Source organism: Culex pipiens, chromosome 1 (assembly GCF_016801865.2).
Source record: "Culex pipiens pallens isolate TS chromosome 1, TS_CPP_V2, whole genome shotgun sequence".
Lineage (NCBI taxonomy): Eukaryota > Metazoa > Arthropoda > Insecta > Diptera > Culicidae > Culex > Culex pipiens.
The window spans coordinates 2,456,758-2,474,161 of NC_068937.1; the positions used below are offsets into that span (position 1 = coordinate 2,456,758).

The 17,404-nt window shown below is 33.2% G+C and overlaps 1 protein-coding gene across 14 annotated transcripts in view; it reads right to left on the reverse strand.

Annotated features, from left to right (window-relative positions):
* LOC120415082 (disks large 1 tumor suppressor protein) overlaps positions 1–17,404 on the reverse strand; it is a 106,119-nt gene that overhangs the window by 37,079 nt on the left and 51,636 nt on the right. For 8 of the 14 annotated variants that reach the window (XM_039576492.2, XM_039576494.2, XM_039576490.2 and 5 more), the window contains 2 exons: positions 6,861–6,911; positions 6,483–6,575 (listed from right to left, as the gene is read on the reverse strand). In XM_039576492.2, the coding sequence (XP_039432426.1) occupies positions 6,483–6,575; positions 6,861–6,911 (144 nt within the window). Of the gene's footprint in view, positions 1–3,151; positions 3,402–6,482; positions 6,576–6,860; positions 6,912–8,434; positions 8,884–17,404 lie in introns of those variants that run through there. The other 6 variants (XM_039576493.2, XM_039576487.2, XM_039576498.2 and 3 more) reach the window with 4 other exon arrangements.

Below are 17,404 nucleotides of genomic sequence, written 5' to 3' on the forward strand. Positions count from 1 at the left end.
ATCTTAAAATTTCTTAATTGATGAGGAGTTTTATATTTTTATAAATACAAAAAAGTGAAATTTAGTCAAAATTATTGAAAAATGCAATTTTTCCAACAACCCAGCTCAATCTCACTCTGAACGCTAAATAATAAAAAAAAAAGTCTCGATTTGTTTCAATCGAGGAGCCCTCCCAACCAAATAAAAGCTTAATTCGAACACATTTGCCTTATGAACTTATTGTTTAGCTTAATAAAAAAAACTCCAAAGTAAAGTTGAATGATTGAATTTTGAAAGCATTACATCATTACTGGATGATCTAAATTAATTTTCTAAATTATAATTTGTGGATGTCGATTAGGTTTAAATTTCATAAATTCGAAGGAAGACTAAATCTGGTGTTGACGTTTTTATTCAACGACTATCACATGGGTAGAAAAAAATTTTATTCCTAAATCTTTATTAGGCTCATTGAATTTGATTCTGCTGAAGTTCAAAATCAAACAAATAATTTATTTCATTAACATAATGATTTTGATGCTTAAAATCGAAGATGCTTCGGAAAACAGTTGAATTTTGTTTTTGAAAATGGTTTTCCATTGAATTGGAAGTAATATTGTCAACGCAGCTATATTCTTTTTTTTTTTTATTTTGATTTTTAAGACGAAAAGACGGGGAAGAATCAAACATGTCAGCAGTGTTAACAGGTCAATACTGTTTTCCTTCTTTAAAGAAGAGATAATTTCACTTTTTTCGGAAGTAATTCCAACTAATTTTGCAAAACTTGTGATAGAAACTTGCTTGCTCACTTCTTTTTGAGCTATTTATCACTCGATTGCAGTCGAAACGCTTGTAAAGAGCTGTAATTGAATGTCAAAGTGCTGATATTGCAACATTAGAGGCAAGCTGAATTAGATGCTGTTCCCCTAGCTCCTTTTGATCCGAATTTTTGGATAAGCTTTATGGAAAGCTTGAACTATATTTTGAATTCATAAATATTGTTAAAAGAGCTTTCTAATTCATAGGAAATGACGGGTTTAAGGCCGTTGCAAATATTTTTTAAAGGCATATTTGAATCAACAAAACGCAGGCCAAGGGCGAATGATACTGATAATACCTCTTCAGTTGACGCTTAGGCGAGGAACATCCTGGAAGGAGCGTCACTGACTACGTCACTGACTACTGACTGTTAGATCATTCTTGATCAGGACAGTATAGCTCTGGTTCCTTGCAAGTGTCCTGTTTTCTTACCTCCACGTTGGCTTGGTTTTCATGATGACCTAGCTGGTGGCCTGTGGAAACGGATCGTAAACCTTTGACCAGCGAGGGTCAGAGTCGAGACGGCTAGAAGAAAGGGGTGCGTCAATGTGGGAAAAAGAAGTTATTTGTGATTGTAGACGGTATTGTTTTGATTCGCAGTATGTTGAGTCAACTGCTGTGGATGTACCTGAGCATCGCAGAACGGGGTTTCTCTTCTTTCCATTTCAGCTAACAGCTATCTTCTGTTTATTTTGTTTCACTGATTTTCTAAAACGGTTTCTGTTTACTATCCTCCATTTGATTTCGATTTTACTTATTTGATTCTCTTATTTCTCAACGCTTTTCCACTCTATTTTACCAATTGATTCTGCTGTAACAAACTGTCTGCTTTCCCTTAATTTGGCAGCGATGTCAATTTTGTTTATCATGTGCCTTTTCTTTATTTATCTATTTGAATAATTTCTCATCTTCCCTGTAAATTGCCCTCAATACAATCTAAGCTTGTTTGTTACCTCTATTTATTAACTATTGTTAATTTCTTTATCTACTTCATAAATTACTATCTTTCTTTTACTATTGATTCTTTACATAGTATATTTCCTTCACTGTCCATTGTTTTGAAACTGCACCTTTTTCTTAAGCAAGTGAGGTTTGAGCCCTTACTCAATTTATGGAATGATTAAAGGATTAACACAAATATTACTATTGTACTTTTGAAAAACTTTTCTAAAATGTTAAAAATTGTAACAAAACACCGCGACAAAAGAAATAGCAACAGATAAACACGACTCAACACTAGGAAAGATTTCAGGAGATAAACAACACCCAGTAAAATAACAACTAGTTTTTGAATTCAAACTAAAAATAAAACAGTACTTGCTTTAATGAAAATTGATAGGTACACTATAAATGATTAGGCGCTTATACTTACATCAAACCCTGCGTAATGTACCACCCCCGGCCGAGTAAAAATGCGTAACCGGAAAAGAAGGTGTGCATGCCTGGCACGAACACTCAAAGCGTGTTCTAGCGTGCTGCTCGTACTGACTCAGAGCAAGGGTGAGATGTAGGTGTAAGGGCAGTGCGTGTTCGTCGGGAACCTGGTGCATAAGATCGGTCAAGGCCTGTTCTTACACTGAAAATTGCGAATTGCGAATATTTGAATCAACAAAACGTTTTTTTGATTTGAAAATCATGATTTTTGTTGAATCAACGCTACACGTCAAAGCAGCTTTTTCAAAACAACAAAAGAATTTTGTGGAATTGAAAAAATCAAGGTTTGTTTCAACGTTGATTATATTAAACAAAAATTTTGTTGATTCAAACCTCGTACAAGCTGATTCTACAATATATTTTTTCCCAACTATTTTTGCTATCGAAAAAGCAGTTCCCAAACACGGACGTGAACTTCAAGTACCTTGAATGCATACAATTTTTCCACTGAACCCCGCTCTCCCTCTCAAAACGATACTACACAGTCGCTCCTTCTCTTTCACTCTCTTCCACCCGCCGATAGTATTCATTGGAAATATGTGTGCGTGTGCAAGTGTGTGATGAATGAAAACACAGTTATTTTATGCGCACACACACACTGCACTCACAACCGAAGCGGTACACGTCAAATTACTCCACCATCGTGCCGTCTCACTCACACACCTGAGCTGGAACCGTTTAGTCACCATCGTTACCGCAAACAACAGAGCAGTCCGCACCCAAACACGCACACACACTCACACTCACTCACTCACGCATCCAAGGTGGCCGTGATTAATAATTCAGAATCTTTCTTTTTCAATGGGATTTTTTTAGCGACTAATCAATGATTAATTAATTGGAAATTTCACGAGAATTAGTCGCTCTCTCTCTGTTTTGCATTTCTTCTCTCGGCTCAAAAAAACACAAACCACTTTACTTTTGCTTCCAAATCCAGACACACAAGCACACTCTTTTTTTTGCTGGATTGTTGCTTCACTTTTTTCTTCCTTCCTTTCTCTTCACCACTCTCTCCGCCACCCGTGGCCTACTGCGACGGCGGCGACCGCTAGCCTGCTAATCCGCCCACTTTTCCGAATGGCCTCGGAATCAACTTCCAAGCAGTTCCGGCGCGCATGCAAATACCGCCACTCCGACCCGACACCGATTTCCGAAAAAAAACCGTCGCGACGAGGCTTAATTCCGATGCGCCGACGCTGCTGCCATGTTCGAAAACGTAAATTTTTACACCGCGACTGACTGACTGGGCTGAACTGACACTGCTGCAAAATGACATTCCGGCACTCTCTCCTCCTCTTCTGGCACCGTAGGTGAATGGCACGCACACCAACGCGCACGCGAACGAGAGAGGGAGATGGAGAGATGCGGAGAGCAAGGTTGCCAGCTGGATGCACCGGGAACAGGGTGCTTCGAAAAAATGATTTTGGTTGGTTTTACACGGCAAAGTGAAGTTTAATACTCTTTTGCTGTTTGATTTTACTCAATTTCATAATCACATTCAGAATCACGCACATTTTGTTGAATCGCAATTGGGTTCTAAAGCCCTATGTCAATTTGTATGTACAACGGTAAAAAACACGATTAAAAACCATTTCTGATCACTTTTTTTTTCATTTTAATGCAAAAAAAATATTGACAAGACAACATTTTTTCGATGGATCAACTATGGTCCCCTTGGAACGAGCTGTCAAGTCTTGTGTCAAGTAGAAGCTTTTCTGTCAAGAAGGACCGCGAGGATAATTTTTCAAAATTGATTTAAAAATCCATTTTAAACTCTTTGCTGTCGTACAAAGGGTCATTGTACTTAGAAAAATAAGCTTTATCGCCGTAAACAATAATATCAGCAATCTAAGCTTCATTTTAGGACCCAATTTATTAAATATTGATGCCATAAAGATTCCAAGCCTAGTGAAGAAAATGTAATTTAAATTTAAAAATTAAAAAAAAGTCTTCGTCAAAGTCGCCGCTGGAGGTTTCCTGATGAAAACAAAGAGCTGTCATAGTCCCAACGACATATGTTGACTTGACATCGGGCAGTTAGCCTAAAAATCAGTTATAAGTCGCAGGATAAACATTTTTTATGATGAAAGCAGAATTCTGATGCAAACCAATTTGTGTGACATTTAGCGTAGATTCAACAAAAATCTTGTTTTTTTTTTTTAAATCAAAAATTGTTTGCGAGTTTGTCACAAATAAGTTTGCGAGTTTGGCAAACTGTCAAACATAAAAAATGCGAGTTTGTTTTTTTTGTTTGCCATAGTCCAATAGCTCGTTTAGTTTTGTAATGGGCACAAGAACCATCGTGAACTTTGGCACTAAATTACACTTATCTGTAAAACAAAACGATTTTTGCTTGAGATATTTATCATTAGCAAAACCAAAATTCACACAATTTAAATTTGGATTATTTGATAGACCGACAGGTGATCAAAAATTTAGTTTCACCATTACTTTGACTGAGAAGCTTGACAACGGATGCGGTTGTCACGTCACCTTGGTGTGTTTTGAAAAGTCATCGAAAAATCGACAATTGACAACAATTGACACATTGCTTTACCTGTTACCTGTTTAAATTAAAAAATTTAAATCGTCATAAATGTTGAATGTTCAAGAAATTTTGATTGTGGAAATCCAAAAAAAAATATAAAAAAGCCTGAACATTTTGAAAAATAGCAAAATTCAAATTCATAGATTTAAAAAATAAGAAATTTAATTTTCCTAAATTTAAAAATAAAGAAATTCAAGTTTTCAAAATTCAAAATTAAAAACCATTTTTTATTTTTTTTTTATTTATTGTTTTTATAATCTTAAGATTTGAATTTTGCTTTTTTTTTAAATTTAGCTTTTTTATTTTTTTTTGATTTCCAAATTTTTAATTTTATTTTTTTAATTTTTTTGATATTTGTATTGTTGGATTTAAGTTTCTCATTTTCTTGAACATTCAAAAATTTTAAATAATGCATTTTTGACGATTTAAAATTTTTAATTTAATCATCTAATAGGTAAAGCAATGTGAAAGGACCTAAACCGAAGTGTTTACAAAAAGTAAAATTCCAAAACTAAAAATCATAACACAGAAAATAAAAACGATAACACCAACAAAAATGAAAAAATCGAAAATCAAGGGATTTTTTGGGATTTAAAAAAATTAAACAAAGGTCATACACGATTATCCACGATTATCAAGTCCTCGCCAAAATTCCACTCAAGATGGGAAGAAGAAGAAAGAATTATGAAGATTGTAGGAATGTAACAATTCATGAATTTAAGAGTAAAAATTGGATAAATCTTATAAAAGAGCTACTTGGGGATTGTTTTTTTTTCTGAGCATAACGCCACTTTTTCAACCGCAAATTGTAATAAATTGTGATTTTATTTTGAAACTTTAATTATACATTTGCTTGACAGTTTAAATCTGTAATTGTTTTGGAAAGGCGTATTTTTTTATTGTATTTAAAACATCAAAAAGCATGAAAAAATAGTTTGTCGGACTTTTTTTTAAATAAAAACCAGGTATCTTCATTTCAAATTCAATAAAGGTAATTCATATAGTTCTTTAACAAAAAATATTTTTCAAATCGTTTTTTTTTTCAAATTCAGAAAAGTGACTCCTTTTTGTAAGAAATAAAATAGTTCAATTTTCACAACGAATTTGCATTTTAAAAATCATCTATTTATAATTTACTTACCTTCCTGGTACCAATCTACAAAGCAAGCCATCTAGTGTGCGCACGGATTAGTGGACAAACAGTAAGTACTAAGAAAACGCAAACATTCAAGGGTTCAATAAAAAAGAAATATATTTCAAATTGAAGAGAAAAAAAAGTTTCCAAAAAAACAGACTCTTACACGCTAAAACGCTTTAGTACGTAACAACGAGCTACAACAATGTCTCTAAATGCATTACAGTTTGAACAGTACTCTGGAGGTTCTTACAAACTAAGCACTTATTAATACATGCCGTATACGAACTAAATTCTAGTTTATGATAGTTTTAGAAAAGCAGATTTGAGAAATGTTGCAAAATTGAGTTTAAATCTGTCACGCAGTATTTTTTATTTGTATTTTTCGTAATTTTGTCAACTTTGCAACATAACAACTAAACCGAAAAATGAAAATATTGTTTTATTTATTTTAGTTTAATAATGCGACTCATAAAAAACACACTGAAAATAAACACACAATTTAAAAAAAAAAAAAGTATCGAACACTACTACTAAAACACTAATCCGTTTCTAAGTGGCACTCACTCTGGTTCCGGGGTAGCGCGACGGCGACGGCGTCTCCGCGAGGATGGTGGGAACCGGCTTTTCCTCCTCCTGCTGCTCGAGGGCCTGCTGCTGCTGGCGGTTGGAGAATTCGAAATCGAATGGTTAGTTTTGCAAATATTTTTTAAACATTTGTTTGAATTTCAATCAAAATAGTCAAAACTAAAAGAAATTGAGTAATGTTTTGGAAATTTCTGAGTGATTCCAGATAAAAGTGCATTTGACATTTGACAGATGCCTACCTTCAGCATTATTGACCTTGACTGGGTTGATCAGACCAATGTACTTAATGCAAAAGGTGAGGTATGCTTTGAACAATTTGAGTAAAAAAGGTTTTTTCATGCAAAAAAATGTACTCACAATGGCTAGCTGTTGCTGCTGCTGCTGCTCCTGTTGCTTAATGCGATTTGCCTGCAAAAGAGAAACAAAAAAAAGGGAAACAAAGTAAAGAAAACTTGCGTGAAAAATGAGGAAAATTTATTCGCTTTTGTTTGGGTGAGCTGGAGGGAGGCCAGTCGTCTGTTGCTCGTTGGTTCTTTTTTTTTTGCTTTGTTTTTGGGACGGGTTGATTTGTGTGGTTTTTATGCGGGTAACCGAAAAAATTTGTTTGTGCGCGGTGTTCGGGAAGGGGAAAAGTGCAAACCAAGCTGTAGGTTAGAGGGTTCAAAAGGATTCAGTGTGCCAAAATGTAAATTGAGCGAGAGGGAGGAAATAAAATGTATAAATCTAGGGGGTATTTAATGACCTCAAAACGGAATAGAATGTTTTGTGAAGAATTATTATTGATTCATCGAAATAAATTAATGCTTTAACTTCCTTCTAATCGTAAACTACGCAAGAGATTATTCTGGATTAATTTTACTGATGGTAAAAAAATCTGACAACTAGATTTATTGCTTAAAATTCTTGGCGATTTGAACATTTTTGTTTCTCCTGTTACTTTGACAGAATTCCTGCAGGGTGTGCAGTTATTAACATAATATATTTTTTTTTTTTTTTTGAGAATTGTTGAAAATATTAGGCAAATTTGTGTGGTAAAGTGGCGCAGGTTGAAAAAGCTTGCGGAATATGTAAGAATTGGATAAATTAAACTAAATTTGCATTAGATTATGAGTAAATTTTAACCAAAAGTCGACAAATAACTCTGAAAATTATTTTTGTCTATGATTTGAGAAATTTTTAGAGTGAGTGTATGAAAAATGACAGCGCTTTGTTTTTTTTTTCTGAGGCCCCAACACGCTGTCGAGAAAAGAGTAACTTTTGTATAAAAACAACACTTTTTCACTTTGTTTCGAAAGTGCGTGTATGAAAAGTGACGAAACGAAGTTGACTTTATAGCTGTCGGCCACCATTGCTAGTACCAACCACTAGTGTCTTCCTTTTTATCAACAAGGACTTCGCCGCCCTGGGCTCCTTAGTGTATGAAAGTATGGCACGGAGCGACGGCGCCGAATACCCATATTTACACAAAGAATTTTAGAGCGCCCGCCGCGGGATTCGAACCGGCGACCTCTGGATTGTGAGTCCAGTGCGCGGTCCAATTGATCCACACGGGCGGGACGAAAAGTGACAGCGCTTTGTTTATTACTTGATAAGTTACACGCTGACGAGAAAAGAGTAACTTTTGTACAAAATCAACACTTTTTCACATTGTTTTGAAAGTGAGTGTATGCCAAGTGACAGCGCTTTGTTTATTATTTGATTAGCCAACACGCTGACGAGAGAAGAGTAACTTTTGTATAAAATCAACACCTTTTAACTTTTTTTTGAAAGTGACAGTACTCTGTTTTTTAGTTGATAAGTCAACACGTTAACGAGAAAAGAGTAACTTTTGTGTAAAAACAAACCTTTTTTACTTTGTAAATAATTAAATTGACGCAATTTACAAACTTTTCAAAAAAACTAAGTACACTCTAAACCGCAACCCCGCTTACTTTCGACTTGGACTGGAACGGTATGTGGGGCGGATCGCTGTAGGCCATGAAGCGCCCGTGGGGCTCCCGGCGGTCCCGCTTCGGAGACACATAGTTCGAGATGCGGGTCCGCGAGTGGCGCACGATCGAAACCCAATCGATCATGATCATGAGCGCTGGCTAATTTTCCACTTCCCAAGTGAGGGTATTTCCATTTGTTTTTCTTCAAAAAAACAACACTTTTTCGTTTTCGCTTTATCTTTTTGGGTGACAATCAAACAGGTCACATGTGGTCAGCAACTTTTTTTTTCTCTCTTCTCCTTTTTCGTCACATTCACTCAACTTTGGGTAACAACTACACACTCGCGAATGACACTTGAAGAAACTTTTCTCCCCCCCTTTTGCGGTGACACTTGTTTGACACTTGTTTCCGTCTGGATCGCACGCTAATCGGAAAACCGTCAATATCTCGATCACGCTATCAAAATCTCGAAATCTTTTTCGCTTCTTTTTGTAGAACAAAATGATAAAAGAAAAAACCTGGCAATTTTAACCTCGAAGAACCGTGCGATACCCGGCGGACGGATTGCAACTGCCTGCCAGAGAGACTCTTCGCCGAGGGGGACGAAAAAGCGCGTTTTTCAAAATGAAAAAAAAACGCCGCGAAAACGCCTCTCATTTGATGAACATACTAGACTCGGGAGAGCAGAGTGATGCTGTGTGTGTGTGTGTTTGTTCTAGTGTCTGCTGGGTGTAAGATATCTTCACTAGACATTTGCCCAGGAGATTCCCGAGAGTGGCAAATCATCTCCACCAGAGGGGATCGCGGTTGGAGGAAACTGACAGTTGGCGGTCTAATATTGATAATTTATGACCCTATTTCACCATATTGTGAATTAAAAAGACCAAAACAAGCGGAGCGTGTTTTTTTGGAGACAACTTTGAAGATTGAAAATTCAAAAAGAACAAAATCCACTTGTCTGTGGCGTTCTAGCGCCGCCACGGTCGAGAAGAATCAATCAACTCAAAAATGTTTCCACCCTCACACAAACTCACTTTGTTTTAGTGTGTATCGTTTAAACACGCGCGCTGACACAAAATGTAACAGCAGCACGTCAAAATGGAAAGATACAAACACTAACACTGCGAAAAAAAAACCAAAGTAAAGTGAGGTGAGAGATGAACTTTACGGAGGGGGATTAATAAAATTAAAATTAATCGCGCAAAATAAAAAGAAGCAGTCTTGAGACTGAGCGATTCCGAGGAGCAAAAAAAGATGAAAAATACCAAAATTTTGTGAAGGAGGAGAGTACGCCAGATTACAGGTGCGCGTGGTGCTGGGAAAATTCGTGTTTGGTAAACAAACCCGTTTGGTGGTGAATTGTTGGAACGAGCTGTTGGAGGATGAATTTTCATTGAAAAGATGGTGTCGGGAAACAAGTTTAACTCATTTTTATCGCTTGCGAGAATTGTAAGGGTAAATATTTGTGCAAACGATGCTTAGCGAAGGAAATTTCAACTCAATTTTGAATAAAAGCTAATTTTAGATTAAAGATTTTTTTAAATATAATTTTGACGGAAAAGACGCAGTTTTTTTTTTTTTTTTTTTTTTAATTATTATTATAGAGACTTTACACCATTGTGCATTCATCTCTTCAAGGTGGATAGTGAAAGAGGAAAAATTACAGAGTTTAAAATCACTTCAATAATTATTACCATGCCTTTTTTCTAACGATTTCTGTCTATGTTTCAAATATTTAGCGGAATATTTAAAGAATGAATTATCAAGTTCTTCAAGTTTTTCTTCGTCCTCTTCTTCCAGGGATTTAGAAGTTATCTCACAACATTTTTTCTTATAATATTTTGCCTTTATGACATCTTCATCTTCTTCATCTGTTTCTTCTGCAGCCATCTCTCTTCGTTTTTTTGTTAGCTCGTCTTCCGCGTCCAAATATGCCTGTAAGCGCTTTCGGCGGCGGGTGTGCTTAGAAAGCACGGTCTCGAATCCATCGTTGTCTTCTTCGTCAATTTCACTTGTTTCCATTGCATTTTGTTCTGGTTTACTGTTGTTGCTTTTACTGCTGCTGCTGCTTGGCTCGGGTTCAATCGGTTGTGTACTGCTTTTTTGGCCCACCTTTTTACTCGAATCCGCACATTTTTTGTTCTTTGCTTTGAGTTTGCAAAGCGATTTTTTGCCTATAATCGTCACTGTTGCAGCAGCATTGTTTACAGTGATTGATTTCGGCGTTGGCTGTTTCAGCAACATCCGCAGGGTCCGAACTCCATTTGGGATCCCTGGGAAGAAGTTAATCCAGCGGTCGTTGGTGATGGTTAAAATTTCGCCGTATTTACTCATCACTTTGACTACGTCATCATTGCTTGTGCCTAGAGGTAGGTCAAGCACACGAACTTCCGTAGCGTTGTTGTCCAGGTAAATCGGGATTTTGCAACCCTGATATACCAGAGGTTTGTCGATGATGGACGAGGCCATTGCTGAGTCGGCGAACTGCAACACGGCTATTTTTCTTCTATTGCATAATTGCAATGCTCGCAAGTTTTCTTGGTTTACTTGAAGGTCTGCGAGAAATTTTTTTACAAGCTTTGGGCTTGGTTGGTTTTGGAGTTGACAAAAATCCAGAACCACACTGTTTTTGTCTACGGTGCACATTTTAAAAAAAGCGGCGACGCGCACACAAACTGCGGACTGGCGTTGAGAATGCGACTTGTAAGGTCGGCGGTTACTTTGCAACTGGCAGTTTTTTTTTTTTTGAATTGCCATATTTTTGAAAAAAATACGTTTTCTTTTTGCAAAATCTATTTATTTAACACATCAGTATTTAACCAAAAGAACAGTTTTAAAGTTGTTTGTGTTAATTCTAATCTTATAAGAGTACATTGAATTAAAGTTATACGCAAAATTGAGTAAAATTTACCTAAAACAAAAACAGAATAGGCGTACTAAACCTCGATACCAAAAGCTTCTACACCTCAAACGCATTTGAAATAACTTATTTCTGGGTAAAATTCACTCAAAGTTTGTCCAAACCGAAACTACTGTGTTTTTAAGTGATACTTACCCAAAGTAATGCAAAATTTATTATTCATCCCAATTTTTTTTGCAAAATCCGATGGTGAAATTCAACCAACGAAAGAAAAAAATTCATCACTGAAAAGGTTTGGTTTTGCCAAAACCTGAGTTAAAGTTACTCAAAAATGAGTTATTTCAAATGAGCGTGTACCAAGTTGACAAATTTATTTTGACTTAGTTTTAGGTAACTTTGAATAAATTTAAGTCAAATTATGAAAAAAAAATCTAAATTATTCAAAATCAAGATCGAGAAATTTACCAAACTGTCATGATTGACAAAATTGACAAAATTGACAAAATTGACAAAATTGACAAAATTGACAAAATTGACAAAATTGACAAAATTGACAAAATTGACAAAATTGAGAAAATTGAGAAAATTGAGAATATTGAGAAAATTGAGAAAATTTAGAAAACTGAGAAAATTGAGAAAATTGAAAAAATTGAGAAATTGAGAAAATTGTTAAAATTGAGAAAATTGAGAAAATTGAAAAAATTGAAAAAATTGAGAAAATTGAGAAAATTGAGAAAATTTAGAAAATTGAGAAAAAATTTAGATAATTGTCAAAATTGTCAAAATTGACAAAATTGACAAAATTGACAAAATTGACAAAATTGACAAAATTGACAAAATTGACAAAATTGACAAAATTGACAAAATTGACAAAATTGACAAAATTGACAAAATTGACAAAATTGACAAAATTGACAAAATTGTCAAAATTGTCAAAATTGTCAAAATTGTCAAAATTGTCAAAATTGTCAAAATTGTCAAAATTGTCAAAATTGTCAAAATTGACAAATTGACAAAATTGTCAAAATTGTCAAAATTGTCAAAATTGTCAAAATTGTCAAAATTGTCAAAATTGTCAAAATTGTCAAAATTGTCAAAATTGTCAACATTGTCAAAATTGTCAAAATTGTCAAAATTGTCAAAATTGTCAAAATTGTCAAAATTGTCCAAATTGTCAAAATTGTCAAAATTGTCAAAATTGTCAAAATTGTCAAAATTGTCAAAGTTGTCAAAATTGTCAAAATTGTCAAAATTGTCAAAATTGTCAAAATTGTCAAAATTGTCAAAATTGTCAAAATTGTCAAAATTGTCAAAATTGTCAAAATTGTCAAAATTGTCAAAATTGTCAAAATTGTCAAAATTGTCAAAATTGTCAAAATTGTCAAAATTGACAAAATTGTCAAAATTGTCAAAATTGTCAAAATTGACAAAATTGACAAAATTGACAAAATTGACAAAATTGACAAAATTGACAAAATTGACAAAATTGACAAAATTGACAAAATTGTCAAAATTGTCAAAATTGTCAAAATTGTCAAAATTGTCAAAATTGTCAAAATTGTTAAAATTGTCAAAATTGTCAAAATTGTCAAAATTGTCAAAATTGTCAAAATTGTCAAAATTGTCAACATTGTCAAAATTGTCAAAATTGTCAAAATTGTCAAAATTGTCAAAATTGTCAAAATTGTCAAAATTGTCCAAATTGTCAAAATTGTCAAAATTGTCAAAATTGTCAAAATTGTCAAAATTGTCAAAATTGTCAAAATTGTCAAAGTTGTCAAAATTGTCAAAATTGTCAAAATTGTCAAAATTGTCAAAATTGTCAAAATTGTCAAAATTGTCAAAATTGTCAAAATTGTCAAAATTGTCAAAATTGTCAAAATTGACAAAATTGTCAAAATTGACAAAATTGTCAAAATTGACAAAATTGTCAAAATTGTCAAAATTGTCAAAATTGTCAAAATTGTCAAAATTGTCAAAGTTGTCAAAATTGTCAAAATTGTCAAAATTGTCAAAATTGTCAAAATTGACTAAATTGTCAAAATTGACAAAATTGACAAAATTGACAAAATTGACAAAATTGACAAAATTGACAAAATTGACAAAATTGACAAAATTGACAAAATTGACAAAATTGACAAAATTGACAAAATTGACAAAATTGCCAAACGGTCAAAATTGACAAAATTTACTAAATTAAAGAATTAAATTATTAAAATTAAATTTAAAAAAAAATACATCACATCTTCACCGTTGGGGTAAACCAGAGATATCTGCGTCATCATCATCATCACACTGATCTGACCCAGGCCCAGCCAAGGCAGGGCATTTGCACCACAATGAATGGGTTTTATTTCGAGATATTATTAACATTGAAACAAGCACACAAATTGTTTCGAGTTTCGAGCTCGGCGTTTTTCCTCGCTTTTGTATACACTCTGGGGAGGGCATTTTAGTAAGCATCAGCATCAGCTAGTGGTTTTTCCTTCAAGCGGAGGTAGAACATCTCCCATTCAGCAAACACAACAAGAGCCGAGAATGAGGGGCGAAAAATAAAAGAATCCTGTTAAAATTAGCGCGCGCAAAACTGCAAATGTGCGAGATGCTACTGTTTTGCTCCTCCGAGAAGCAATGATATCATTTATGGGTCGTTCTCTGTTTGCGTGTAAACACACACACACACTGGCGAAAATCGACGGAAAATTGACTGAAAATGAGAACCAGACAGTTGCAAATCACCACCACCTCGGAGCAAAGTATAAACAACACTCTCGTTTTTTCCTTCCTTCACAAAATAATTAAGCACTTTTTAACGTGTAACAGAGCCGTCCGATCAATAATGGCCTCAAATTGAGTAATTTTTCAAATCAGTAACCGGAGACGATCGCGACGCTCGCGATTCTTCCACAAAACAAAACCAAACTATTCAATTTTTCCCGCGGACGTGTTGAGATTCCGCAGGAAACAAGCATTTCTCTCGGGGGAGGAACATCGCAGACGATGACGATGGCCGAGCCGAAAGTGTCTTTGAGAGGGAAGATCCACAGCTATTAGCGTTATTTTGTGGGGCGGAAAGACAAGTGGATCTGGGTTTTTAAGTAAAATTTTAGTGAATTCTCTTGAGAGTGTTTGAAGCTGTCAACAACAACAACTCAAATTCTGCGTTTAAAACCGATTTAAATTACAAAAAACTCTTGCCAAAATTACCCAGAACAACAGAACAAAATTACAAAAAATTAGTATAATCAAATTTTGCGTTATAAAACTACTCAAAATTCACAAGACTCTTAATTAAAATTACTCACATTTGGCAATATAGATGTTACTCAAAACTGAGTTCAGGGGAGTTGGATCAGAAATAACAAAACATTGCGCTTTGACAAACTGAGTTAACCGTGTAAAAGTGACAGCTTGATGACAACACGCTAAATTAAACTAACCCTAATCAAAAATAAATTAAGTTGTCAATTTTGGTTGTCATGTTTACACACTTATATTCGTTTACTCAAAACAACATTTTAATCGAAACTTTTTGACAAAATCTTAAATATTTTTTTTTTAATTTTCCTCACCCAATTGTCTAAGCTCCCAAAGCAATTTCGTTGACCAAACCACACATACACACTGTGTGATGGTGTTTTCCGAGATCTCTCCGATCGCTCTCCGGTCCATTCTAAATTTAAATCGCGTCGTCGTGGCAGCGTTTTGTGTACAAGAAAGTGACTCTCTTTGGGTCAACTTTTTTTTTCGAAAAAAAAAAAGACACAAAAAATGCTCAAAACATGGCTCGCAGAGGACTGTGGTGGTCATTAGCATGAAATTTATCGCGATTTTCTCGTGTGTTGAGATTTAAATGTTTGACGATAAAGCGAGGGAGAGGGAGATGAATTTTCTGAGGAGAACGAACGATCGTTGACCGGATGTGGAAATAGCTGTCAGGTAGGTTTACATCTTGATTTTCGGTGCGAATGATCAGACAATGATCATTGCGATTTTTTCAATTTTTAACAATTTTATCAATTTGGTCAATTTGGTCAATTTTGACAATTTTGACAATTTTGACAATTTTGACAATTTTGACAATTTTGACAATTTTGACAATTTTGACAATTTTGACAATTTTGACAATTTTGACAATTTTGACAATTTTGACAATTTTGACAATTTTGACAATTTTGACAATTTTGACAATTTTGACAATTTTGACAATTTTGACAATTTTGACAATTTTGACAATTTTGACAATTTTGACAATTTTGACAATTTTGACAATTTTGACAATTTTGACAATTTTGACAATTTTGACAATTTTGACAATTTTGACAATTTTGACAATTTTGACAATTTTGACAATTTTGACAATTTTGACAATTTTGACAATTTTGACAATTTTGACAATTTTGACAATTTTGACAATTTTGACAATTTTGACAATTTTGACAATTTTGACAATTTTGACAATTTTGACAATTTTGACAATTTTGACAATTTTGACAATTTTGACAATTTTGACAATTTTGACAATTTTGACAATTTTGACAATTTTGAAAATTTTGACAATTTTGACAATTTTGACAATTTTGACAATTTTGACAATTTTGACAATTTTGACAATTTTGACAATTTTGACAATTTTGACAATTTTGACAATTTTGACAATTTTGACAATTTTGACAATTTTGACAATTTTGACAATTTTGACAATTTTGACAATTTTGACAATTTTGACAATTTTGACAATTTTGACAATTTTGACAATTTTGACAATTTTGACAATTTTGACAATTTTGACAAATTTGACAATTTTGTCAATTTTGTCAATTTTGTCAATTTTGTCAATTTTGTCAATTTTGTCAATTTTGTCAATTTTGTCAATTTTGTCAATTTTGTCAATTTTGTCAATTTTGTCAATTTTGTCAATTTTGTCAATTTTGTCAATTTTGTCAATTTTGTCAATTTTGTCAATTTTGTCAATTTTGTCAATTTTGTCAATTTTGTCAATTTTGTCAATTTTGTCAATTTTGTCAATTTTGTTAATTTTGTCAATTTTGTCAATTTTGTCAATTTTGTCAATTTTGTCAATTTTGATAATTTTGACAATTTTGACAATTTTGACAATTTTGACAATTTTGACAATTTTGACAATTTTGACAATTTTGACAATTTTGATAATTTTGACAATTTTGACAATTTTGACAATTTTGACAATTTTGACAATTTTGACACTTTTGACAATTTTGACAATTTTGACAATTTTGACAATTTTGACAATTTTGACAATTTTGACAATTTTGACAATTTTGACAATTTTGACAATTTTGACAATTTTGACAATTTTGACAATTTTGACAATTTTGACAATTTTGACAATTTTGACAATTTTGACAATTTTGTCAATTTTGTCAATTTTGTCAATTTTGTCAATTTTGTCAATTTTGACAATTTTGACAATTTTGTCAATTTTGTCAATTTTGTCAATTTTGTCAATTTTGTCAATTTTGTCAATTTTGTCAATTTTGTCAATTTTGTCAATTTTGTCAATTTTGTCAATTTTGTCAATTTTGTCAATTTTGTCAATTTTGTCAATTTTGTCAATTTTGTCAATTTTGTCAATTTTGTCAATTTTGTCAATTTTGTCAATTTTGTCAATTTTGTCAATTTTGTCAATTTTGTCAATTTTGTCAATTTTGTCAATTTTGTCAATTTTGTCAATTTTGTCAATTTTGTCAATTTTGTCAATTTTGTCAATTTTGTCAATTTTGTCAATTTTGTCAATTTTGTCAATTTTGTCAATTTTGTCAATTTTGTCAATTTTGTCAATTTTGACAATTTTGATAATTTTGACAATTTTGACAATTTTGACAATTTTGACAATTTGATAATTTTGACAATTTTGACAATTTTGACAATTTTGACAATTTTGACAATTTTGACAATTTTGACAATTTTGACAATTTTGACAATTTTGACAATTTTGACAATTTTGACAATTTTGACAATTTTGACAATTTTGACAATTTTGACAATTTTGACAATTTTGACATTTTTGACAATTTTGACATTTTTGACAATTTTGACAATTTTGACAATTTTGACAATTTTGACAATT